General features: G+C 48.3%; 1 protein-coding gene across 1 annotated transcript in view; it reads right to left on the minus strand.

The window, feature by feature from the left end:
• The window catches only part of MDM1 (Mdm1 nuclear protein), a 32,377-nt gene extending 6,684 nt beyond the window's left edge, over positions 1-25,693 (minus strand). Inside the window, exons 1-14 of the mRNA XM_054178673.1 lie at positions 25,532-25,693; positions 23,231-23,336; positions 21,852-22,216; positions 20,741-20,875; positions 18,504-18,659; positions 15,828-15,961; positions 12,379-12,478; positions 8,064-8,102; positions 7,511-7,686; positions 6,619-6,894; positions 4,707-4,855; positions 3,693-3,823; positions 1,710-1,959; positions 631-699 (exon numbers count right to left, since the gene is read on the minus strand). Of these exons, the coding sequence (XP_054034648.1) occupies positions 631-699; positions 1,710-1,959; positions 3,693-3,823; positions 4,707-4,855; positions 6,619-6,894; positions 7,511-7,686; positions 8,064-8,102; positions 12,379-12,478; positions 15,828-15,961; positions 18,504-18,659; positions 20,741-20,875; positions 21,852-22,216; positions 23,231-23,336; positions 25,532-25,687 (2,242 nt within the window). The 5' untranslated portion in view covers positions 25,688-25,693. The remainder of the gene's footprint in view (positions 1-630; positions 700-1,709; positions 1,960-3,692; positions 3,824-4,706; positions 4,856-6,618; positions 6,895-7,510; positions 7,687-8,063; positions 8,103-12,378; positions 12,479-15,827; positions 15,962-18,503; positions 18,660-20,740; positions 20,876-21,851; positions 22,217-23,230; positions 23,337-25,531) is intronic.
• Between the last annotated feature and the right edge of the window lie 1,794 nt (positions 25,694-27,487).

Below are 27,487 nucleotides of genomic sequence, written 5' to 3' on the forward strand. Positions count from 1 at the left end.
TTCTCTAAACTGAGCAGCCCCAGCTCCCTCAGTCTGTCCTCATAGCAGAGCAGCTCCAGCCCTCTGCTCATCCTCATGGCCCTTCCATGGACACCTTCCAGCACCTCCAAATCCTTCCTATAACAGAGGGTCCAAAACTGGACAGAGTGTTCCAGGTGGGGTCTCACCAGACCAGAGTAGAGGGGGAGAATCCCCTCCCTGGCCCTGCTGGCCACACTTCTCTTGCTGCAGCCCAGGTTCTGGTTGGCTTTCTGGGCTGCAAGTGCTCACTGCTGGCTCCTGTTGAGCTTCTCCTCCCCCAGCACCCCTGAGTCCTTTTCTTCAGGGCTGCTCTCAATCCAGTCCCTGCCCAGCCTACATCTATGCTGGGGATTGCCCCAACCCAGCTGCAGAACCTTGCCCTTGGTCTTGTTGAGCCTCATGAGGTTGGTTTGGGTTCACCTCCCCATAACCATAGTTTTTAAATCATTCTAGTGGAACAATGTGGTAGTTACTCATGCAAACACATGAGACAGTCTGACTTACTGCATGCAGAGACCTTTCACATTAGTGCACAAGCTAAAATGAATCCAGGTTATACACACACACACACACAGAGGATACACAACAATATTTTGAGACATGAAATACCTTCATCATTATGGTTCCTTTCCTGAAGGGGTAACTGGAAAGTCCTTGGTTTGGGATTGCCAAGATTCCCTAAGACAAAAAGTCAAAGGCATATTTTTGAGTCATTTCAAAAGAGACCAAAGGAAACTCTTCCAATTTAGAGTACTCCTAAAATGTTATTTCCAGAACACTAAGTTTTACAAAGAGCAAACACACCAAGAGATGCTTTTACTCCACCCTGAGGTAAAATAAACTTACTCCACTGTGTTCTCCTCAGTGCACCTATCTTTGGTAGATGACAGTCAGTAAACTGCAGGCAAGGTGCAGGGCTAGAACTCAGCATCAATTTCAACCTTGGGTCCCAAGGAAACTAATCTGTATTTCACTATCCCACTTAACCTGACACCCACTTCACAGAATCATAGAATTGTTAGGGTTGGAAGGGACCTCAAGGAGCATCCAGATCAAGGAACAGCCAGATCAAAGTGCCTGGAGGTGTTCAAGAGGAGATTGGACGTGGCACTTGGTGCCATGGTCTAGTCGTGAGGTCTATCGAGACAGGTTGGACTTGATGGTCCTTGGGGTCTCTTCCAACCTTAGTTATACTGTGATACTGTGATACTGGGTCTCTTCTCCCAGGCAACCAGCAGCAGAACAAGAGGACACAGTCTCAAGCTGTGCCAGGGGAGATTTAGGCTGGAGGTGAGGAAGAAATTCTTCCCAGACAGAGAGACTGGCCATTGGAATGTGCTGCCCAGGGAGGTGGTGGAGTCACCGTCCCTGGAAGTGTTTAAAAAGAGCCTGGATGAGGCACTTGGTGCCATGGTTTAGTTGATGAGATGGTGTTGGGTGATAGGTTGGACTGGATGATCTCAAAGGTCTTTTCCAACCTGGTTAATTCTGTATTCTGTACCTCTGAGATGTGCACATTTCCTCATCAAGACTAAAGATATAATGGAAAAGCTTTTGTTTACAAACAACATGCTCTTTGTAGAGCTTGTAAGGCAGCCAACTCAGCACTCTCTTGGCCTGGATGCTGCAGAGCAGCCACTTCCATCCTGCAGCACTCTAAACACAACCAGTTAATACACAAACCCCACCATTGTGCTGGAATTCTGGATCCTTGAGAGTCCCTTGAATTCGAGGAGATGGCTTCCAGAAAGGCATAGCACAGTTTTTGGCTGACTTCAGCACAGGAGGTGTAGAGGAATGCTCTTGATGGGCTGAAGCAATAGGAACTTGCTGGTTAGACACACTGTTAGGAGGCCACTGCTCCTGCCTAAGTGGCAGAGGATCCAAAGTTCCAAGCCCAGCAGGTGGAGAAGTAAGGAGTGAAACAGCTTCCACACCCTAAAACACAGGAGAAAGTAAAATCAGTAAGAACCCCACACCAGCATCTCATCTACAGATCCACACATAAGCAGCAGATGTTGGCTTTATGTGGTTACAATGCTCAGGAGGGTACTGGAAGAAGTATTTCAAGCTTGTGAAATACTTCTTTAAGTATTAAGCTTAAAGAAAATGCATTCCTGATTGCAAGTGTTTAACATGGTCTGGAAGTCATCTAGCCAGGTCAACCCAAAAGCTTCTTTTCTTCCAAGCAAAAAAAAAAGTGTTAGATTTTAAACTACCTTAACTGTGAGGCACTGGAACAGGTTACCAGAGATGTTGTGGATGCTCCCTCCCTGGATGTAGTCTGGATGGGGCTTTCAGCAAGCTGGTCTAGTGGAAGATGTTCCTGCCCATGGCTGGGGCGTTGGAACTGGATGATCTTTAAGGTCCCTCCCAGTCCCAACTGTTTTATGACTCTGTGATCAGCTTCTAATGCAATTGTGTCTGCTTCTGTTACAGAACTCACTGCAGATGATGCATGCAGAGAAATGCCAGCTGCCTCTGTGCCTAAGACCACTTGATAGAAGCCCCTGATTCTGAGAGGAAGACAGTTAAACTGCTCCTAAATATTTCTAGATTTCTTTTAGGAGTTACACAGGCTGCAAAGTAGAACCACAAAGCAAAGGAAAGGGAGAATCAAACTATTAAGGTATGTTTACCTATCTAGTACATAGGCACCCAACCTCTCCTTGAATTTCTTTCAAATCAAGGAATCTGAAGCTGTGTCCTATGCCAGTGGCAAGCTACAGTAATGCTAATGGGTAAATCATAGAATCATAATCATAGAATCATAGAATTGTTAGGGTTGGAAGGGACCTCAAGGAGCATCTAGCTCCAACCCCCCTGCCATGGGCAGGGACACCTCACACTACAGCAGGTAGCCAGAGCCACATCCAGCCTGGCCTTCAAAACCTCCAGGGATGAGGCTTCCACCACCTCCCTGGGCAACCTCTGCCAGTCTCTCACCACCCTCATGGGGAAGAACTTCTTCCTGACATCCAATCTGAATCTCCCCATTTCTAGTTTTGCTCCATCCCCCCCCAGTCCTATCACTCCCTGACACCCTCAAAAGTCCCTCCCCAGCTTTCTTGTAGCCCCCTTCAGAAGGCCACAATTAGGTCTCCCAGAAGCCTTCTCTTCTCCACATTGAACAACCCCAACTCCCTCAGTCTGTCCTCATAGCAGAGCAGCTCCAGCCCTCTGCTCATCCTCATGGCCCTTCTCTGGACACCTTCCAGCACCTCCAGATCCTTCCTCTAACAGAGGCTCCAGAACTGGAGGCAGTACTCCAGGAGGGGTCTCACCAGAGCAGAGCAGAGGGGGAGAATCCCCTCCCTGGCCCTGCTGGCTCTGCTTCTCTCGATGCAGCCCAGGACCAACAGCTCCTGATGGCAGAGTTGTTTGTTTGGGGTTTGGTTTTTTGTTTGTTTGGTTTTTTCACAACAGATCCTGTGCATTTAGCAGAGAAAGCCAAAACAGAGTTCACTGAATCTCCCTCCAATATTTTTGCTTCATACACCCTAAGAAAAATATTTTCTTCAGCCATCAGGCATTTTGAATCACAGATGCTGAGAGTTTTAGAATAGGAAATGACAACTCTCAACAAAAACCCCAATTATTAAGTAATTTATTCACAATGACTTAAAAGCACATTCTTAAAAAGCACAATGGCAAGTCCTTTTCTGGCTCACCTGGAAGGGCCTTCTTTTTGAAGCCTCTCTAGCCCCTTTCATAGCAGCAGAAGGGTGTGCTCCTAAACCTCTTGTTCTCCTCTGTGAAGATGACGACCTCAGTTTAGGAGGAGACACTAAAACTGCACCTCCTGTTATAGTGGAGAAGATGGAAAATGCATTGTTATTACTTTAAGTAATCTAATAGATTCATTTAGAATCATAGACATAGAGGGCCAATGGCATCCTGGCCTGCATCAGGAACAGTGTGGCCAGCAGGAGCAAGGAAGTCATTCTGGCCCTGTACACTGCACTGGTTAGGCTGCATCTTGAGTCCTGTGTCCAGTTCTGGGCCTCTCAGTTTAGGAAGGAGGTTGACTTGCTGGAACATGTCCAGAGAAGGGCAACAAAGTTGGTGAGGGGTTTGGAACACAGCCCTGTGAGGAGAGGCTGAGGGAGCTGGGGTTGCTTAGCCTGGAGAAGAGAAGGCTCAGGGGAGACCTTATGGCTCTCTACAACTACCTGAAGGGAGGTTGTAGACAGGCTGAGGTTGGTCTCTTCTCCCAGGCAACCAGCACCAGAACAAGAGGACACAGTCTCAGGCTGCACCAGGGGAGGTTTAGGCTGGAGGTTAGGAGGAAGTTTTACACAGAGAGAGTGACTGGCCATTGGAATGGGCTGCCTGAGGAGGTGGTGGAGTCACCATCATTGGAGGTGTTCAGGAGGAGACTTGATGGGGTGCTTGGTGCCATGGGTTAGTTGATTAGGTGGTGTTGGATGATAGGTTGGACACGATGATCTTGAGGGTCTCTTCCAACCTGGTTTCTTCTATTCTATAGAATCAAGAAGGTTGGAAAAGACCTCAAGGATCATCAAGTCCAACCTGTCACCCAACACCTCATGACTACTAAACCATGGCACCAGGTGCCACATCCAATCCCCTCTTGAACACCTCCAGGGATGGGTCTTTTTTGTTTTATTTTTTATCTTCCTTTAGCTCCTGAACTACTGCTTTGCATTTGAAAGTCTTTTTACCAACAGCTGGGGTAGTGAGATCGTGATGAGTCCTCCGAGCTCCCCCCAGAGCTCTCAGCTTCGGAGTAGGAAGCCGGCCGCCCGCCCTCGAGGATGCAGAGGAAGAATTTGACACAGCTGCAGAGGAGTTCAGCACCAAGGCACTCTCACTGAAAAAAGAAATAATTAACCAAGAAGAGAGAGAAAAATGATTAAAGGAGTTGTGCACTGTAGCGTTTTGTTTCTAATATCACAGAGTCACAGAAGGTTAGGGGTTGGAAAGGACCTCGAAAGCTCAGCCAGTCCAAGCCCCGCTGCCAGAGCAGGAGCACCTAGAGCAGGTCACACAGGAACACATCCAGGCAGGTTTTGAGTCTCTCCAGAGAGGGAGACTCCACAGCCCCGCTGGGCAGCCTCTTCCAGGACTCTGTTGCCCTCACAGGGAAAACATTTTCCTCCTGTTTCCATGGAACTTCCTCTGCCTCAGCTTCCACCACTGCCCCTTGTGCTGGCATTGGGCATCCCCCAGCAGAGCCTGGCTCCAGCCTCTGGGCACTCACCCTGCACATCTTTAGCCAACATGACTGAGGTCACCTCTCAGGCTCCTCCTCTCCAAGCTACAGAGCCCTCAGCTCCCTCAGGCTCTCCTCATGAGGAAGATGTTCCACTCCCTTCATCATCTTTGTGGCTCTGTGCTGGATTCTTTCAAGCACTTCCCTGAGGTCCTTCTTGAACTGAGGGCCCAGAACTGGACACAATATTCCAGATGCAGCCTCACCAGGGCAGAGTAGAGGGGGAGGAGAACCTCTCTGGACCTACTAACCACAGCCCTTCTAATCCACCCCAGAACAGCACTGGCCTTCTTGGCCACAAGAGCACACACTCCTACAATGAAACCTAAGGCCGGAAAGTTAGGGCTATAAAACACCAACAGCCTACAGCTGAAACATCTGCTTGCAATAAGGAGTCCTGGATTCCAGATGTTGAGCCTCAGCTTCTGATTTCTTTATGTAAATGGATAAAACACAAACAGTCTCAAGCTGCAAAAATCAGATTCCCTCTGCCCCAATAAACATTGAATGTATTGCTTTCCAGTAGCAGAGACTCAACAGGAGGGCTGGGAAGAGTACTCACCTAGAAAAGAGTCAAACCTGGTTGCCACCTTAGAGGTGGGTATGTGGGTTTGACTCTTCTCTGTCAGTGTGGTGGAACTGAAACCAAACATCCCCCACACTCATGTAACCACTCTTGCCCTTAGGCAAATCAGCACTACCACTTCTGCCTTCTTCCTCCAGATGCATTTTGAAAGGAGCTGGTGGCATAGCCACACTATGCAAGGAACCTGGGTTTGCTTAGCCCAGTGAAGAGGAGGCTCAGGGGAGACCTTATGGCTCTCTCCAACTCCCTGAAGGGAGGTTGTAGCCAGGTGGGGGTTGGTCTCTTCTCCCAGGCAACCAGCACCAGAACAAGAGGACACAGTCTCAAGCTGTGCCACGGGAGGTTTCAGCTGGATGAGAGGAAGAAATTCTTCCCAGAGAGAGAGGTTGGCCATTGGAATGTGCTGCCCAGGGAGGTGGTGGAGTCACCATCCCTGGAGGTGTTTAAGAGGAGACTGGATGAGGCACTTGGTGCCATGGTTTAGTTGCTGAGATGGTGTTGGGCGATAGGCTGGACTTGATGATCTCTGAGGTCTTTTCCAACCTGGTTAATTCTATTCTATTCTATGCTATGCTATGCTATGCTATGCTATGCTATGCTATGCTATGCTATGCTATGCTATGCTATGCTATGCTATGCTATGCTATTCCCCCCCCAAAAAACCATTTAGTTTTACCCTTCCATTTTCTTGTCTTCATTGGCTTCCTTTGAGTAAAAAAAGCACATAAATATATACACACACCCCCCACAAAAAACCCCACACATTTAGCTTTACCCTTCTTTCTTATCTTCATTGGCATCCTTCTTATTTCCTTCTAACTGCTGAGCCACAACTGCAGCCTGCTCATCTTGGGTTCCTTCCTCTTCTGTTGCCTTTGGATTCTCCCTTTCTTCGGTGCCTTCTGGTTCACCCCAAGCTAAACGCCTTTTGACTGGAACAGTTGAGGCATCTGGTAGCTCTTTCCTCTCAGTGCTGTCCTGGTGTGGCTGTTCTCTGGAGTCAGGCTGCTGCAGCATTCTGGGGCTTGGTGCAGTCTCCTTATCAGAAACTCTAGGTAACAAAAGCAAGCAGTGTTTCATCCCACTGAAGCAGCGTTTCAAACCATCGATCTGCACAAGACAGACGTGCCTATGGACAACACAGCCATCCAGTTCAGCCTCTTGCTACCAGCACAGCTCTGGTATTAAAAAGTGGCACAGTTGATATGATGAATGGTTACATTTAGAATCAGAGAATTGTTAGGGATGGAAGGGACCTCAAGGAGCATCTGGCTCCAACCCCCTGGAGTTGGAGCAGGGACACCTCACACTACAGCAGGTTGCTCACAGCCCCATCCAGCCTGGCCTTCAAAACCTCCAGGGATGAGGCTTCCACCACCTTCCTGGGCAACCTGTGACAGTCTCTCACCATCCTCATGGGGAAGAACTTCTTCCTAACATCCAATCTGAATCTACCCACTTCTATTTTTCGTTCCATCCCCCTCAGTCCTATCACTCCCTGACACCCTCAAAAGTCCCTCCCCAGCTTTCTTGTAGCCCCCTTCAGATACTACAAGGCCATAATTAGGTCTCCTCAGAGCCTCTTCTCTAGACTGAATTTCCTCTGATATTCAGCATTTTATTCTGTTCCAAAGCTACAGAATCCCAGGCAGGAGTGATGACCTTACCCAGCAAGATCTAGTGCTCTGATGTTGTTGCTGATGCCTTCTTCTGAACTGGAATTTGAAGACACATCCCAAAGACTGTTGTTGTCAGACAGGATCTGATTGAGGTGGTACCGGGAGAAGTGAGTTCCCTCTACTCGCTGCCTGTAAGCCTTTGCTCTTTCTCGAAGCTCTTTCACCTGCACATCAACAAAGGAGGTTTCCTAAGCTCCATGGCTGCTTAAAGTTCACTAGTAGTCTATAATATTATAGCATATTTGCAGTAGCTAGTGGCAGCTAAAGGAGAAAGCCAAGTTACTCATAATGCACAGGGCCACCCACAGCACAAACATTGCATGCCGCAGGAAATGCAACGAAAGGCAAGCAAAACATAACTCAAGTGTGCATTTAGTAAGCATGGTTGAGCCATGAAGCTACAGCAAAAAGCTGTCAATTACTCATTCAGTGAGCACAAGAAGTTATGCAGCAGCCATGAATGAGTTTAGTGCTGGATGCTAGCTCTTTTCATCAGACACAGTGCTCCAAACATTGAAAGAGGAACTGAGATGCAACCAACCTCCATATACCACATGGAATTTAGGCTGTTTTGAGATGCCTAAGGAGAGGAATACAGAATTATTCTTAAATGCCTTATTTTGCTCCCAAATCATCATCATCACTCTTGTAACTGTGTTTCAGTCTGAGTAAGAAATCAGTACTAAACACCTGTCAGCGTGGCTCTATGCTGCCTCCCTGAGATCCAGCAAAAAGCTGTGAAACCAATGCATCAGCACTAGCACTGCCCCACTTTTTATCACAGTATCACTAAGGTTGGAAGAGACCTCAAAGATCATCGAGTCCAACCTGTCTCCACAGACCTCATGACTAGACCATGGCACCAAGTGCCACGTCCAATCCCCTCTTGAACACCTCCAGGGACGGTGACTCCACCACCTCCCTGGGCAGCACATTCCAATGACGAATGACTCTCTTGGTGAAGAACTTTCTCCTCACCTCCAGACTAAACCTTAACCCTCCCCTGCCACAGCTTGAGACTGTGTCCTCTTGTTCTGGTGCTGGTTACCTGGGAGAAGAGACCAACCCCCACCTGGCTACAACCTCCCTTCAGGTAGTTGCAGAGGGCAATGAGGTCACCCCTGAGCCTCCTCTTCTCCAGGCTAAGCAACCCCAGCTCCCTCAGCCTCTCCTCACAGGGCTGTGCTCCAGACCCCTCCCCAGCCTCATTGCCCTTCTCTGGACACCTTCAAGTGTCTCAATGTCCTTCTTAAACTGAGGGGCCCAGAACCCCCACCCCAAATCAACACTCCCCCCCCCAAAAAAAAAACCAACCCAAAAGGAAAGCCAAAAAAATAGGAGGGGGGAAAAAAACCCAAACAAAACAACAAAAGGTTGTTAGGGGTTGGCTGGTTGGTTGCTTGGTTGGTTGTTTTTCTTCCATCAAATATGTGATTGTCACAAGTTCAGAAGTCTGGGATTCCTGGGTTGGGCTGGTGCCAGACATCCCTGTGGACAGAATTCCCTGATTGCCAGCCCCAGGCTAGTGCCTGTAGGGGTGAAATCCTTGCATGTTATGGTTCTGTCCTCGTCCAAACCCACTGCCTCCGGCCAGGGGGCTGCTGGATGGCTGCACCGAGGGCAGGAGGGGTTGCTGGCTGGGATCAGAGAAACCTTGTCCAAAACTACTCAAGTCTTGTCCATACCCAAACTGACTATAAGGGAATTCTGGCTGAGCAGCTGGGGGTTTGCTCATGTCCTGAGTTGCCTGAGATGGTGGTGGTGGTGGGCGGAAAGCTAGTGGCGTTGCCCCTGGAGCGGCAGGTGGAGGAGGTACTCCGGGGGGGGCAAACTGGTCAGGTGGAGGAGGTGGAGCACCATAACCAAAACTAAATGGTGGAGAGGTGCCATAGCTAGCCTTGAGGAGGTAATTTAGATTTCTAAGACTTAACACACAGAAATACACCACACACCCCCCAGTGCATGCTTATGTCAAGTCACTAGGATCTATGTGCAGGTGTAATACTGTTTGAACGCTGCAAACACTGCAACTGTCTCCAGCTGCATTCCTCTTATCTCAGCCAGGAGCTGCTGGTGACATGACACTTCTTGATGGCACTGTCCAGAGGACATAATATCAAAATCATTCATAGCATCATAGGATCACTGCATCATAGAATCACAGAATAGTCTGGGCCAGAGGAACCTCCAAAGGTCATCCAGTCTGACCTCTCTGCAGTCAGCAGGGACAACCTCTGCTGGATCAGGCTGCCCAGAGCCCTGTCGAGACTCACCTTGAATATCTCCAGGGATGGGGCTCCAACTACCTCCCTGGGGAACCTGTTCCAGTGTTCTACCACCCTCATGCTAAAGAACCTCTTCCTAACATCCGATCTCAATCTGCTCTGCTCTAGCCTGAAGCCATTGCCCCTGGTCCTGTCCCTGCAGGCCTTTGCAAACAGTCTCTCTCCATCCTTCTTGTAGCCCCCTTCAGGTACTGGCAGGCTGCTATTAGGTCTCCCCAGAGCCTCCTCTTCTCCAGGCTGAACACTCTCAGCTCCCTCAGCCTGTCTTTGTAGCAGAGCTGCTCCAACCCCTTGATCATTTTTGTGGCCCATCTGGATCTGCTCCATCAGGTCTTTGTCCTTCCTATATTGAGGGCTCCAGAGCTGGATGCAGTACTCCAGCTGAGGTCTCGCCAGAGCAGAGCAAAGTGGCAGAACCACCTCTCTGGATCTGCTGCCCACACATCTTTTGATGCAGCCCAGGATGTGATTTGCCTTCTGTGCTGCAAGCTCACACTGCCTGCTCATGTCCAGCTTCTTATCCACCATCATCCCCAAGTCCTTTTCCTCAGGGCTGCTTTCTGTCCCCTCCTCCCCCAGTCTGTACTGACAGTGAGGACTGTTCCAGCCCAGGTTCAGAACCCTGCACCTGCCCTTGCTAAACTTCATGAGGTTCACCTGGGCATCACCTCTCCAGTGTGTCCAGGTCCCTCTGGATGCCATCCTGTCCCTCTGGTGTATCCACAACACCACTCAGCTCAACTCCACTGTCTGTGGCAGTGATTATTAAACAGCACAGGTCACAGTACAGATTCATTCTAGGCTAAAAGTAGTTTAGTCTTAGGGAGGAGAAAAAAAACCAAAGGAGAAGCCCTGTCTTTAGACATTGCACTGCAGAGTTCACACTGTCATTTTTATGGCTAAACTATTTCAACACTCACATTGCCTTGTGTCCTTCAGTCCCTTCACCCAAGCCCAATTAAAGTGCAGGAAGAAAAAAGCAACAGCAAAACTTCTGTGTTTAATTGGTCAAAAATAACTCTGTGATATTGTTGTTGTGCAAATTCTGGCTCACTAAGAAAAATGATTCACAGGAAGCAAGCAGTTTGACAAAGAGCAGCAAAGTAGTGCTGACACCTCCTCTGGCAATATTTGTAAAGCCTTTATTTATTCTTCTTTTATGCTAGACTTCCTGCATCAATCTTCCTGCAAGGAACACAGTGAAGTGGCCCAAGTTCCACTAAACCCACTAAAAGTGACTGAATGCAGCAGTTGGAAATCCACTTAGGGCTAACATCCCACCTTTTGACCCACTAAACTTCCAGAGAACAGCTCATTAAACACATGTGCTTGGCATTTTAAGAAGAGAGTTTGAAGTCTGAGGTGATCTATTGGATTATTCCCTCTAAAGAGAAGAATTAAAAATTAATTATGATAGCCACAACAGAAAAACTGTAAATCCAGAGCAGCAGGACACTGCAGGGGGAGGAAAACTACTATGTCTCCAGCCAGCTGTGAAGAAGCACAAAGGACAACCCTGGCCTTCAGTCACTCAGAGGGAGCATTATCTCAGCAGGACACAGGCCCCAGAGAGTCCTACTGTGATTATGAACTGCTCACATTCATTTTTCAAAGGCCAAACTCAAAGAGAATTTTTAGTCAACCTGCTGAAAAGCAATCCTTTGTATCTGGAGTAGCAGTCTGGGAGTAATCACTACAGCTAAGCTCACACCAGGATTCTGTTGCAGTCTTCTGCCTGTTTGGTCTCAGACCTTCAGAAAGTCTGCTTTGGACTCACATGTGCATTGCCAACTAAGGGAGAAAGTTCTGAAGGCACCTTCAGCAAGGATGAGTCTCAAGAAGCTATCAGAAGCAGGGTTAGATACAGCTTTGAAGGACAGAATGGATTGGAAGGGACCTCAAGGATCATCCAGTTCCAACCCCCCTGCCATGGGCAGGGACACCTCACACTACAGCAGGTTGCTCACAGCCACATCCAGCCTGGCCTTAAAAACTTCAAGGGATCACAGGATGTCAAGGGTTGGAAGGGACAAACCCCCCTGCCAGAGCAGGACCAGAGAATCCAGCACAGGTCACACAGAAACACATTCAGACAGGGATGGAAAGGCTCCAGAGAAGGAGACTCCACAACCTCTCTGGGCAGCCTGCTCCAGGGCTCTGGGACCCTTACAGTGAAGACGTTCTTCCTCATGTTGAGGTGGAACCTCCTGTGCTGGAGTTTCCATCCATTGCCCCTTGTCCTACCACAGGGCACAGTGAGCAGAGGCTGTCCCTGTCCCTTCCTTCCTGACCCCCAGCCCTCAGATATTGATAGACATTGATCAGATCCCCTCTCAGTCTTCTCCTCTCCAGACTAAACAACCCCAGGGCTCTCAGCCTGTCCTCAGAAGGCAGTGCTGCATCATCCCTGTAGCCCTCAATGTCTCTGTATATTCACCTTTGGGAGCTGGAGTCATTAGCATTACAATCTCAAAACTGTATCTCATAAACATCACAATTCAAAGGTGTTCTGCATCTAAAAATCAAAATCCAAAGCATATTCAGGCTTCAGATTTCTTTCAGAATACTCACCTGGTTGAGACCTTTACTCCTGATCCGAGACCAAGCTCCATCTTTGTACAAATACTGGGCTGGAGACAAAAATTTTGACCTATATTCAGTGCTCATCTTCCTAAGAAATCAAGAATGAGGAGAGGGGGGTGGAAAAAAGACAGAACAAGCAGTTTGAAAGTTGTATCCACAGTGAGAAGGATATTTGCACCTAAGTATCAGGGCTGAGATGTAAAAAATGCACACTTTGAAACACAACTCATCCATACCAGCCCAGCCCAGCCAGGAAAGCTGTGAAAAAGCTTAATCACAGCTGGTGGCTCTTCCAGCAGTTAATTCTGTTGGTTTTTCCTCACGACCCTTCTGCCGGAAGCCTTTCCCCTGACAGCCAAATCAGCAGAGTGTAATACACACAGAAGCCTTAATTGTTTCAATGCAAAGGGCAGCATCTTGGTCTAAGTCACTGATACAGGCTGGGCAGGGACTGGCTTGAGAGCAGCCCTGAAGAAAAGGACTCGGGGGTGCTGGGGGAGGAGAAGCTCAACAGGAGCCAGCAGTGAGCACTTGCAGCCCAGAGAGCCAACCAGAGCCTGGGCTGCAGCAAGAGAAGCAGAGCCAGCAGGGCCAGGGAGGGGATTCTCCCCCTCTGCTCCACTCTGGTGAGTCCACACCTGGAGCACTGTGTGCAGTTCTGGAGCCTCTATCACAGGAAGGATCTGGAGGTGCTGGAAGGTGTTCAGAGCAGGGCGACGAGGATGAGCAGAGGGCTGGAGCTGCTCTGCTATGAGGACAGACTGAGGGAGTTGGGGCTGTTCAGTCTGGAGAAAAGAAGGCTCTGAGGAGACCTAATTGTGGCCTTCCAGTATCTGAAGGGGGCTACAAGAAAGCTGGGGAGGGACTTTTTAGGTTGTCAAGGAGTGACAGGACTGGGAGGAATGGAGCAAAACTACAAGTGGGTAGATTCAGATTGGATGTCAGGAAGAAGTTCTTCCCCATGAGGGAGGTGAGAGCCTGGCACAGGTTGCCCAGGGAGGTGGTGGAAGCCTCATCCCCGGAAGGTTTTAAAGCCAGGCTGGATGTGGCTGTGAGCAACCTGCTGTAGTGTGAGGTGCCCCTGCCCATGGCAGGGGGGTTGGAGCTAGATGCTCCTTGAGGTCCCTTCCAACCCTAACAATTCTATGATTCTATGATTATGATTCTATGATTTACCCATTAGCATTCCTGTAGCTTGCCACTGGCATAGGACACAGCTTCAGATTCCTTGACTTGAAAGAAATTCAAGGAGAGGTTGGGTGTCTATGTACTAGATAGGTAAACATACCATAATAGTTTGATTCTCCCTTTCCTTTGCTTTGTGGTTCTACTTTGCAGCTTGTGCAACTCCTAAAAGAAAGCTAGAAATATTTAGGAGCAGTTTAACTGTCTTCCTCTCAGAATCATGGGCTTCTATCTTAGGCACAGAGGCCAACCCTGACAATTCTGTGATTCTATGAAGGTGTATTAAAAAAACCACAAGAGCCTGGTTTGGCACTAGTGTGTCTGAGACATTTCCTCCTATGACCTCCATTCTTAAGGCACTCTGCACATGGGTGGGGTGAACTGTTTGGGTTAGAAACATCTGACTACCAGAACAATGGTCACTATAATTCATCTAACTATGTCCTGCTTGCTTTGATCTTCCAAAGGCCTCAGCAGTTCAAAAGATGGGTTCCTTTTTTCCTTCTGCCACACTTAAACACACACACACAGAGAAAAATTAACACCATGTAACCTGTAGAAGGCAATAAGCAATATTCCCAATTCCTCTAGCACTCAACTGTGGATTTAGCAGCTTTGGTTTTAATTCTGCTTTGTTATATAAGTACATTCATTGCTGGGTGGAAAAGCTGTCTTTTTCACTTCAGAAACAGATCATAAAAGCCTTAAGTCAGAGGTAAATGCACTGTGTAAAGAGGAAAATACCAAGGTAAAAAACACAACAAAGAAACCCACCTTTCTACTCAAAATTTCTTTCCATATCTCCCTTTCTTTGAAGCTAACAGAATTCCTTCTGGTTTGGTTGCAAAGGTAATGGGCTAGCTAAAAACCCCACATCACTGCTGTGCCTTGATCCCAGTCACTGTGCTGCAAAACCAAGGCAGGCAATGCAGCTTGCATACAGAGTGACAGGCCTGTCTGAATATTAAGAGCTTCCACATTTTGACAGCAATTTGCCCCATCACTGGTTTGGAAACTTCTGTCTTGTGCTGCCACACTGAAGGCCTGAGAGGCAAAAATTGGTCCTTAAATGGGTGAGTCATAGCAAATGATGAAGACTTTTACACACCACTCCTGACAAAAATGAACTACAAACTACTCTGTCAAAGAGCTATGAAAAATCCAAGTTTCCACTACAGTAACTACCCACTCACTCTCTCATAAAGCAATTTTTATTCCCCAGAATTTGGGGTAATTACTTCATAATTACCACCTCCCAACACCCAACAGCATTCAGACCTAGCTAAACCTCTTCTCCTATCTTTAATGTAGTGCCTTAAAACTGCAAGTCATGGGAATGAAAGCAATCACTGGGACATACAAAGACAGCAGGGCTTAATTCATTTATGCACTTTAAAACCTTCATCCTTTGGGGGTTTTGATTTTTCTTGGCACATCTCAGATGTGTAGACATGAAAATATGAGCTCAGATCCTGCAGCACAGGTGACAGGAGAATAAAAACCATTTTGATAGCACTCAGTGGCATGCAACTTCATTCCATGCTGATCAGACTACCCTAAAGGGGACAGATTTCTTTACTTCCCTTTACCTCTTATTTGCTTTTGGTAGTCTGAGACAGAAGGTAAAGAGGACACAGTCTCAAGCTGTGCCAGGGGAGGTTTAGGCTGGAGGTGAGGGAGAAATTCTTCCCAGCAAGAGAGATTGGCCATTGGGATGTGCTGCCCAGGCAGGTGGTGGAGTCACCATCACTGCAGGTGTTTAGGAAGAGCCTGGATGAGGCACTCAGTGCCATGGTTTAGTTGATGAGATGGTGTTGGGTAATAGGCTGGACTGGATGATCTCAAAGGTCTTTTCCAGCCTGGTTAATTCTGTATTCTGCCATACAGACCAGAAAAAGCAGACATCAAGTACAATCACCACAGCTGTAAGGCACAGAGCAAGGACAGGAGAGCAGCTTGAAAGGTGATTACACCATTTTCACTTGCTGAAATCTTAGCAGCAGCACTGCATCCACTGCATTTCATTCATGCTGAATTTATGAATGATATTATTACTGCACCAGAGGCTGAACTGCACAAGTGTGGCTACAAAGCTTCCACTTTGGCTGCCCAGAGGAGGGGATGGAAATGAACACCAGGTTTAGACATACCCACAGGTAGCTCGAACCCTGCAAGGGGGCATGGCATGGTTTGCACCACTCAGGCTGCTGTACACCTACTCACTAGGCTAGGTTTTCCTATTTCATACATACCCATGACTCCTATGTAAAGAGAGGGGCTTTGGGCTGCTATGTTGCTTAGTTTTTTGTTTAGGCTGTTTGTGTTCTGACTTCCCTTGTTTTGCTGCATCTTCTGCTGGCTTTTGAATCGGCTCTTCCCTCTTACTCTAAGGCAAAGATAGTTTTAAAAATACCACATTAGCTGACAGTCTGGAAAGCTCCCACACCCCTCCTGACAACAAGCTGTTTGCAAGGAGTTCACTCCATTGTCACGTTTAGCTGGTTTGCATCTTTAAGACACCCCAAGAACCACGTTCCTTTGTTAACGCAGCAAGAAACCAGCCAGATGCCAGAGCTGAGACTCTTGAGTGCAACCCTGAGTGAGTCAGGTGACCCATTTTGTATGCTTCTCAAAATTCATGGAACATGGAACACAGAAATCAAACACCAGGTGTGCATTCTGACCCGAGCTGTGTGACACTGAACACATAGATCTCTGCCCTCAGGGGGCTGGAGCACCTCTGCTATGAGGACGGGCTGAGGGAGCTGGGCTTTTTTAGCCTGCAGAAGAGGACCCAGGGAGACCTAATACAACTTTCCTGAACCTGAAGGGGGCTACAAGAGGATGGAAACTGTTTGCAAAGGCCTGCAGTGACAGGATGAGGGGCAGTGGCTTCAGACTAGAGCAGAGCAGATTTAGATTGGATGTTAGGAACAGGGTCTTTAGCATGAGGGTGGTGGAAGACTGGAACAGGTTGCTCAGGGAGGTGGTTGAGGTCTCATGTCTGGAGATATTCAAGATGAGGCTGGACAGGGCTCTGGGCAGCCTGATCTAGTTGGGGATGTCCCTGCTGACTGCAGGGGGGCTGGACTGGATGAGCTTTGGAGGTCCCTTCCAACCCAGACCATTCTGTGATTCTATGAATGTGTGATAAATTGCAAAATGAAAAGCTCCCAGCTTTACAGTCAAGCACTAGAAAACACCTTGTAATAAACCAAAGGGAAAAAAAATCTGATTTGCTGACATTCTGCTTTATAAAGGATCAGATTGATTTGTTCTGTCTTCACAGCAAAGCTTATCTGCTGTATCTGCTGATTTTGTTGTTTGGGAGGTTTTTTTTCCTGCTTATTTTATCCTCTCAGAAATCCCAGAATTGTCAGGGTTGGAAGGGACCTCGAGGATCAGCCAGTTCCAAACCCATCTGCCATGGGCAGGGACACCTCACACTACAGCAGGTTGCCCAGAGCCACATCCAGCCTGGCCTTAAAACCTCCAGGGATGAGGCTTCCACCACCTCCCTGGGCAACCTGTGCCAGTCTCTCACCACCCTCATGGGGAACAACTTCTTCCTAACATGCAGTCTGAATCCCCCCTCTTCTAGTTTGGATCCATTCCCCCCAGTCCTATCACTACCTGACACCCTGAAAAGTCCCTCCTCAGCTTTCTTGTAGGCCTCCTTCAGATACTGGAAGTCTCATGCATGATTTCCAATGCTGCTAGAGATCTTCAAAGATTCTGTTTGAATTGTTCAAGAAAAAAGAAACATCCACAGCAAAACCCCCCCAAGCTTCATCCAAGATATTAATCAAAGATTCCACTATTAAGCAAAAAGGGGTTTAGAAACTATCAACAAAATTCCCTTCTCAAGCCTTCTGTTCCTCTATTAGCTCTCTTGGGAAAACATCACCTCATAACCTATTAAAAGAAATAAATGCTTCCTGAAACCCTCACACCTTGTAAGCTTTCTTCACATCTGTTCAAAAGAGGTAAAAAGGGGCATCAAATAGCTCATTCTCAGAGGAGATTTAATGCAGTGGGCAGGTCCCAGTTTTAAATCACAATGCCTCCAAGCCAACAATAGTCTTTAAGAACATCAAAAGTACCAATGGCTAAAGCTGAGCCACAGGTACTCCCTTTAATGTGCATTTTGGGCAGCAATGGTCCTGGTAAACACATTGTCTGACAATGGCTCTGTTTTAACAGGGAGGAGAGAGAGCTACAAGAAGAGCCTTGTATATCATAGAATCATAGAATCACTAAGGTTGGAAAGGACCTCAGAGATCATCAAGTCCAACCTATCACCCAACACCTCATGACTAACTAAACCCTGGCTCCAAGTGGCACATACAATCCCCTTTTGAACACCTCCAGGGATGGGGACTCCACCATCTCCCTGGGCAGCACTTTCCAGTGGCCAATCTCTCTTGCTGGGAAGTACTTTCTCCTCACCTCCAGCCTAAACTTCCCCTGGCACAGCTTGAGACTGAGTCCTCTTGTTCTGGTGCTGGTTGCCTGGAAGAAGAGACCAACCCCCACCTGGCTACAACCTCCCTTCAGGTAGTTGTAGACAGCAATAAGGTCTCCCCTGAGCCTCCTCTTCACTGGGCTAAGCAACCCCAGCTCCCTCAGCCTCTCCTCACAGGGCTGTGCTCCAGAACCCTCCACTCTTGAACTGGGGAGCCCAGAACTGAACACAGTGCTCAAGATGAGGTCTCAGCAGGGGTCCTCTCAAGATGAGGTCTAACCATTCACTACAGAACCCGCTCCAGAAACCCCACTAAGACCATGCAGAGCTGTATAATGCTCCTTTCAGGCTTTTATAGCAAACCCACTACTGAGTCCAGTGTCATCAGCAACAGCTCTGAAGTGTAACTAACAGATTTCACAATGAACCCACATTTCTAGAAATGAACAATAAAAATATTTACTTGCTCCTGAACCAGAGATTCCTTCCCATGTGAAGCACCTCCCTCTTGTGGATCCTTAACAGGAGGAGACTCCTTGGAATTTCTCTCACGTGCAGGTTCAGAAGTAATTGCAGGAGTTTTAGGTGGAGGCATGGATTTACTTGTGTTGCTGATAACCTGGATGGGAAAGAAAGCATAAAAAGCCCACCCAAGTGCAATTTCCTTACCTCAAAAGTAGTTTTTCAGCATCAGTTAACCAATTCATGCAAATACACTCACACATGAGCAAGAAGAGGGTCACAGGAAATTCCATCTCAACAAAGATATGGAAGTGCTGAAACATGTCCAGAGAAGGGCCACAAGGATGAGCAGAGGGCTGGAGCTGCTCTGCTGTGAGGACAGACTGAGGGAGTTGGGGCTGTTCAGTCTGGAGAGGAGAAGGCTTCCAGGAGACCTAATTATGGCCTTCCAGGATCTGAAGGGGGCTACAAGAAAGCTGGGGAGGGACTTTTTTGGGTGTCAGGGAAGGATAGGACTAAGGGAAATAGAACAAAAATAGAAATGGGTAGATTCAGATTGGATGTTAGGAAGAAAGTCTTTCCAATGAGGGTGGTGAGACACTGGAACAGGCTGCCCAGGGAGGTGGTGGAAGCCACCTCCAGATTTAAGGCCAGATTGGATGGGACTCTGAGCAACCTGCTGTAGTGTGAGGTGTCCCTGCTCACGGCAGGGGGGTTGGAACTGGATGATCCTTGAGGTCCCTTCCACCCCTGACAATTCTGTAATTCTGTGATTGTTTTTTTTCATTTAATTAGGGACTTAGCTCCATGTTCCACTGTCAACAGAGCCAGCAAGTATTTCAGATGAGATTGGGTTACTCCTTTCTTCACTGCTTTGCTCTCTGTCTATCCATTTAATCCTTTATTATGAAGCAAAAAAGTGTCATTTTTTTTCCATCATTCACAACTGTGTGTTGAAAAGAGAGAGGGTAGAAGGCAAGGCAACAGACACTACTTAGGAAGCTAAAACACCTCAGCTTTTTATTGCACAGGAACACAGCTAATCAGATGGGACCAAAATGCCAGAGGGTTAGTGCAGAAGGCAGAGCTCAAGATGGGCAGTTGTAGGGGGTAAGCAATACATGGAAGGCATGGTACTGGTGGAGTCCCCATTCCTGGAGGGTCTGCAAAGCTTTGGAGATGTGGTGCTGCAGGACATGGTTTAGTGGTGACCTGGCAGTGCTGGGTTAATGGTTGGGCTTGATGATCCTAAAGGTCCCTTCCAACCCACGTTATTCTATGAGAGAAAACTTCCTTACTGTGAGGGGTATGAGACACATGCTGTACTTGTACACACAGAATCACAACATCAGTGCTAGGGGTTGGAAGGGACCTCCAGAGATTGAGTCCAACCCTCCTCCAAAACAGGACCACTTAGGGCAGGTCACATAAGAACACATCCAGGCAGGTTTTGAAGATCTCTAGACAAGGAGACTCCACAACCTCTCTGGGCAGCCTGTTCCAGTGCTCTGTAACCCTTACAGTAAAGTAAGTTCTTCCTCAAGTTGAGGTGCACATTCCTGTGCTGTAATTTCCATCCATTGCCCCTTGTCTTATCCCAGGGCACAAGTGAACAGAGCCTGTCCCTGTCCTTTCCTTCCTGACCCTCAGCCCTCAGCTATTGATAGACATTGATCAGATCCCCTCTCAGTCTTCTCCTTTCCAGACTAAACAGCCCCAGGGCTCTCTGCCTTTCCTCATCAGGCAGTGCTCCAGTTCCTTCAGCATCCTTGTAGGCCTCTGTTGGACTCTCCAAGTATATCCCTGCCCCTCTTGAACTGGAGAGCCCAGATCTGAATGCAATATTCAAGGTGGGGCCTCACCAGGGCAGAGTAGAGATAATAGATAACATAAAATCTATAAAAATGAAAGGTAGCATTCAGTAGGATCTTAGAGCTCCTAAAGTGAATTAATGCAATCAGAAGAAAATGATCCTGTTAGAAAGGATGGAATACTACCTGGGATAAGGAGAACAAGTCATTAGACCTTACTTCAGTAAAGAATCACAGGGAAACAAATCTAATTATACTGCACTGCTGTACATTGAGAGAGGGGGGGAAAAAATCACAAATCATGCAACAATATTCAAGTTTTTTGTTCCCTTGCCAGAAAAGGAAGAAAGGAAGCCTTGGAAGGTAAGCAACATTGCTGGTACATTAAAAACTCCAAAATGTCAATGAATACTTTCTTTTAAGTTACCTGTTCAGCTGCAAGTATTGGTGACTTTTCATGAGGACTCCTCCAAACAAATTGGCTTTGATATTCAGAGTTTCTGGGTAAAGTACTTAAGTGTGAAATGTTCATGTCTGCTTTTCTCTGAAGGGCTCTGTGAAGCTGACAACACAAAAAAAGGCATTTTTAACACCCATTTTTTCCCTTTCATTGTATACATTCAATGAATGCAAAGTACTTTTTTAACATCATGACCAACAAACTCAGAAAGTCACAGGATCAGAGGGTGTTAGGGGTTGGAAGGGATCTCTAGAGATCTTGGGAGTCCAACCTCCCTTGCCAGAGCAGGACCATAGAATTTAGCACAGGTCACACAGGAGCACATCCAGACAGGGCTGGAAAGGCTCCAGAGAAGGAGACTCCACAACCTCTTTGGGCAGCCTGCTCCAGTGCTCTGGGACCCTCAAAATGAAGAAGTTCTTCCTGTTGAGATGGAACCTCCTGTGCTATAGTTGACATCCATTGCCCCTTCTCCTATCCCTGGGCACAAGTGAGCAGAGGCTGTCCCTGTCCCTTCCTTCCTTTCCCCCAGCCCTCAGCTATTGATAGACATTGATCAGATCCCCTCTCAGTCTCCTCCTCTCCAGACTGAACAGCCCCAGGGCTCTCAGCCTCTCCTCATCAGGCAGTGCTGCAGTCCCTTCAGCATCCTTGCAGCCCTCTGTTGGATTCTCTCCAGCAGATCCCTGTCCTTCTTGTGCCTGGGAGCCCAGAACTGGATGCAATGTTCCAGGTGGGGCCTCACTAGGGCAGAGTAGAGGGGGAGGAGAACCTTCTTTGATCTGCTGGACACACTCTTCTTACTGCCCCCCAGGGATACGATATTATTGGCTAAATCCTTGTGTAAAACAACAGTGATGGCACACGAAGGACAAATTCCTATTGATCTAAGTGGAACAAAAATCTGGTCTCCCAAGGAATGCCCTCCCAACAGAGAAGCTCCAATGTTGACAATCCAAACACAGAACTACGAAAAGAGTTAGGCAACAGAGGCTGGTGCATGTGCATCAAACTGCTGTCTCAGGTTAGTAATCTTGATACTCATCAATTTTAAACATAAAGAAGTAACTCCCCTTACCCCATTGCCCATCTTTCCCAATTCCTTTCTTGGAGATGAAGATGGTCCATTTTGATTTAGTGGAGCTGCAGAAGTTGATCTCTTCATGTCCCTTTCTGCAAGGGCAAGAGCTGTTTCTCCTGTGGAATCTACCGAACGTGACCGAACTTTCGGGGGGAGCCTGGGTCCCTCCGGCGTCTCAGCTCTTTCCGGAATCACATCGTTGTTGCTGGGCTCTGTGTGCACCTCTGCAGCCCTGGGAGCTTCTTCAGCTTCCACTGGGTCATCCAAATCACAATCCCCTGGCCATTCAAAGGACTTTGAAATCTGTGGGTTATGGTATGGTACCCTTCTCTTGGAAATGAAGTTTGGTTCTCTTGTGATTCCTGAAACAGACACGCTAGGTTTAACCAACAGATTCTCTTCAAGGCACAGTGTCACTCTATTACAAGAGCTGATGGCCAGAAAAAAATGTGTTAGTATCTTTGAGGAAAGACATCCTATGGGCACAGCTGTGAAAGCTTGTCTTCTGTCTGCAAAGGCCCTTCCTCTTAGAACTAGAATGTTACTGTTCCCACCCTTCACAGGTCACCCAATGCCTCCATCTACACGCTCTGCACAGGTTAAGACTTCCTGTTTGGGACTCAGTTTATGCTGCATGTCAGAACCCAATTATTTTTCAGGTTTTATATAAATAGAGAAGGGCAACAAGGCTGGTGAGAGGTCTTGAGCACAAGCCCTATGAGGGGAGGCTGAGGAAGCTAGATTAGCCTAGAGAAGAGGAGGCTCAGGAGAGACCGTATTGCTCTCTACAACTCCCTGAAGGGAGGTTGTAGACAGACAGGGGTTGGGCTCTTCTCCTAGGCAACCAGCACCAGAACAAGAGGACACAGACTCAAGGTGAGGACAAAGTTCTTCACAAAAAGAGTAATTGGCCATTGGAATGGGCTGCCCAGGGAGGTGGTGGAGTCACCATCCCTGGAGGTGTTCAAAAAGGGATTGGACGTGGTACTTGCAGCCATGGTTTAGTTAGTCAGGAGGTGTTGGGTGATAGGTTGGACTTGATGATCTTTGAGGTCTTTTCCAGCCTTATTGATTCTATGAAGTGACCTGCACTAAGATTCTATGGTCCTGGACTTGATGATCTCCGGAGGTCCCTTCCAAGCCCTAACATCCTGTGATCTCGTGAAAGTTTCAGCACAGCCACAAAGAACACAGCACTTGAAAACACATTCTAAATGATAACCAGGAACAGGAACCTTTTGACTGTGTAAGAGCACACGACCTGCAAACACTACCACTTCACTGCACCCATGCACTCAGTCAAGGAAAACCTTCCCAGGTCTGCTGCTGCTCAGACACACTCTTTCCAAGCCAGGCTTGGACAGCGCTGTGCTTACCAAACTGATCCGACCGAAGTCCTGCCCACAAGGATTTCTGCTGTGGCGACGGGCTACAACACTCAGGGGCTTTCCATTTGAAGTTTCTCTTATATTCACTCAGCCCCTGCAGCAAACAGAGAGATGTCAGCCAGGTGCCTGGCACATAGCCTGCTTCTCCGCTGCTCTGGGTAACAGATCTCCATGGGGAAAAACACCAACAAGGCGGTGGCAGAATTCAGCCAAGCTGGCAGGTTGCTCTGCCTCTTCCAAAGCCAGCCCCACTGAGGAGCAAAAACCAACTTAACCAAGCTGCAGAGAACACGTGAAACAATTTCATGTCTCTTCCCCCAGGCAACCACCAATAGAACAAGAGAACACAGTCTCAAGCTGTGCCAGGGGAGGTTTAGGTTGGATGTGAGGAAGAAATTCTTCCCAGCAAGAGAGATTGGCCATTGGGATGTGCTGCCCAGGGAGGTGGTGGAGTCACCATCCCTGGAGGTGTTGAAGAAGAGACTGGATGGGGCACTTAATGCCATGGTTTAGTTGATGAGATGGTGTTGGCTGATAGGTTGGACTTGATGATCTTTGAGGTCTTTTCCAACCTGGTTAATTCTATTCTATTCTATGTGCCAAAAAGCATACCAAAAAAACCCAAACAAAAACCACCACAACCAACAAAACAAAACCAAACAAAAAACCCAAACAAAAACCACCACAACCAACAAAACCAAACAAAAAACCCCAAACAAAAACCACCACAACCAACAAAACCAAACAAAAAACCCAAACAAAAACCACCACAACCAACAAAACCAAACAAAAAACCCAAACAAAAACCACCACAACCAACAAAACCAAACAAAAAACCCAAACAAAACCCACCACAACCAACAAAACCAAACAAAAAACCCAAACAAAAACCACCACAACCAACAAAACCAAACAAAACCCACCACAACCAACAAAACCAAACAAAAAACCCAAACAAAACCCACCACAACCAACAAAACCAAACAAAAAACCCAAACAAAAACCACCACAACCAACAAAACCAACCAAAAAACCCAAACAAAACCCACCACAACCAACAAAACCAAACAAAAAACCCAAACAAAAACCACCACAACCAACAAAACCACAAAAAGCCCCAAAACAACAACAAACAACAACAACAAAATCACAGCAAAACCAACCCAAAAACCTCACCAAAAAACCCAAACAAAAAAAAAATCACTTAAAAAAAAAATCAAAAACCCAAACAGAAACCACCACAACCAACACAACAAAACCAACCCGAAACACAATAAAAAACCAAAACAAAAAATCACAATCAACAACAACCAAAGAAACCAACAAAAAACCCCAACCAAAACACACCACAATCAACACGACAAAAACAAACAAACAAAATAGACCCCAAAAAAAAAAACCCATAAGCGAACAAAAAACCCACCCCAATCTTATTTACATCTTGTGAGTGACTATCGTTTCAGGCACAAACGCATCCTGAACCCCGCGGCGCCTTCACGACGGAGCTCTTTCCGTCGCTGTTCGCCGGCGCTCCTCAGCGCAAGCGTCTCCCCCAGCGCCGCTTCGCCGCCGGCACCCCGGGAGCCGCTGCACCCCCACCCCCCCGCCCCGTCTGTGCCGGCTGCCCCGCCGCCTGCCGGGCGCGAGGCCTGCCCGCCCGCGCCGCGCGCGGCCCGCAGGGGCGCGCAGGCACACACCCCCCCACACACCCGCCCCCACGGCCGCCTGCCGCCAGCTCCGCGCAGCCTCACCCTGAACCGCACGGGCATGGCGAAGCGCGGGCGGTACGGCCACGGCCCTCAACGCCACCCTTCCTCCAGTGTCACATCCAGCAAAGCCCCAGATCGGCCCGCCCAGGCCCGCCTCGCCTGGCCTGGCCAGGCGCCTGCGCGGCGGTGGCCCAACAGGGGCGGGTAGCAGCGCGAGCCACGCCGGGCAGTCGCCGCCGCAGCTTTGCTTTGCTTTGGCTGGCTTCGCTTCACAGCGCTCCCCTCACGGGCCGTGCTGGACGCGTGGCGCCATCGCCCTCCCTCACGGCACTGCCCTCGGGGGCTCTGTGGTATTTATCCATAGGAAAAGCCGCCTCCCCTCCCTACGGCGGGATGAGGGCTTCGTGTGGCCAGGAAGGAGGACGGGGAGGCTGTGCGCCTACCGGCCTGGCAATCAGTAGTGCCGGGCGCTTGGCGCTGATCTAGGACAGAGCCAGGGGAATACTGAACGCCTAGTTAAAAAAATCAACGCGTTGGTACAAGCACGATGCTAGAGAAAGGAGAAAATGAGTCCCCTTACCGTTCTGTAGCCTGTGCAATGGCGTGCCAGCTGCCGATCCTTCTTGGCCACCTCACCCGACCTCAGCACGCAGTCAGGAGAGTCTAATCCACCCTCTTGTTCAGGTACTCCCTCAGGGCTCGCTTCCTTCACCGCCTTCCCGTCACTGACGTTCATCCCTGCTCTCCCCGGCTGTTCCAAACTGAAAAGAACCGAGAATGCGGTAATAAAGGTGGCAAAGCAGATCGACTAAACAAAAGGGCTTAGGCAATGTGTTTACACTCCTGCCCGTGGGCACTGACCCTCCCTGCCTGCAGCCTTAGTAGGGCCGGCTGCTGGTCGCGGATACCTCCCCCAGCTGCAGCGTGAGCTTCGTGAGCCAGAGCTTTCATAGAATCGTTAGGCTTGGCAGGGACCTCAAGGAGCATCTAGCTCCAACCCCCCTGCCGTGGGCAGGGGCACCTCACACTACAGCAGGTTGCTCACAGCCACATCCAGCCTGGCCTTAGAAACCTCCAGGGATGAGGCTTCTACCACCTCCCTGGGCAACCTGTGCCAGTGTCTCACCACCCTCATGGGGAAGAATTTCTTCCTAACATCCAATCTGAAGCTACCCATTTCTAGTTTTGCTCTCTTCCCCCCAGTCCCATCACTACCCATGCAGAGCTACAGGCTGGGGTCAGAGTGGCTGGAGAGCAGCCAGGTAGAGAGTGACCTGGGCGTGCTGGTCGATGGTAGGCTGAACATGAGCCTGCAGTGTGCCCAGGCAGCCAAGAGGGCCAATGGCATCCTGGCCTGCATCAGGAGCAGTGTGGCCAGCAGGAGCAGGGAGGTCATTCTGCCCCTGTACACTGCACTGGTTAGGCCGCACCTTGAGTCCTGTGTCCAGTTCCGGGCCCCTCAGTTTAGGAAGGAGGTTGACTTGCTGGAACGAGTCCAGAGAAGGGCAACAAAGTTGGTGAGGGGTTTGGAACATAAGCCCTACGAGGAGAGGCTGAGGGAGCTGGGGTTGCTTAGCCTGGAGGAGACTCAGGGGTGACCTTATTGCTCTCTACAACTACCTGAAGGGAGGTTGTAGACAGGCAGAGGTTGGTCTCTTCTCCCAGGCAGCCAACACCAGAACAAGAGGACTCAGTCTCAGGCTGCACCAGTGGAGGTTTAGGTTGGATGTTAGGAAGAAGTTCTATACAGAAAGAGTGATTGCCCACTGGAATGGGCTGCCTGGGGAGGTGGTGGAGTCACCATCATTGAAGGTGTTCAGGAGGAGACTTGATGGGGTGCTTGGAGCCATGGGTTAGTTGTTTAGGTGGGTTGGATTGGTTGGACGCGATGATCTTGAAGGTCTCTTCCAACCTGTTCTATTCTATGTATGTATTTAACTACCTGACACCCTGAAAAGTCCCTCCACAGTTTTCTTGTAGTCCCCTTCAGATATTGGAAGGCCACAAGAAAGTCTTCTCAGAGCATTCTCTTCTCCAGACTGAATAGCCCCAACTCTCTCAATCTATCCTTGTAGGAGAGGAGCTCTGATCATCCTTGTGGCCCTTCTCTGGGCACATTCCAGCTCATCCAGATCCTATGACTGCAAAGCACCCTGCCAGGCAGAGAAAGAAAATTTGGTGCCAGTCCCACTGACTTACACAAAGCTTAGATCCAGTTGGACCCTCTAAAAAAGGTGAGCAACAGTGTTTTTACTGTGGATGAGAGGAGCAAGCACCAATCATGTAATGAAAGGCTTGCAAGCAAAGTAAGTTGATCTGAAACAAAAGCGGGGGGGGGAGGAAGGAAGAAACATGCTGCACTGACAATGCTTCCAAATTTCACATATCTTTACTAATTAATTTTAAGATCAAGACAGTCATTCTGTTAGAATTTTCTTGCTCATTACATTTGAAACTGCTAGGTCCACCAAACCAAACAGTTTGCTTTGTTGTTACAGTGGTTTATTTTGCTGTGTTCCGTCAGGTCTAGTTCAGT

This window comes from Dryobates pubescens, chromosome Z (assembly GCF_014839835.1).
Source record: "Dryobates pubescens isolate bDryPub1 chromosome Z, bDryPub1.pri, whole genome shotgun sequence".
Lineage (NCBI taxonomy): Eukaryota > Metazoa > Chordata > Aves > Piciformes > Picidae > Dryobates > Dryobates pubescens.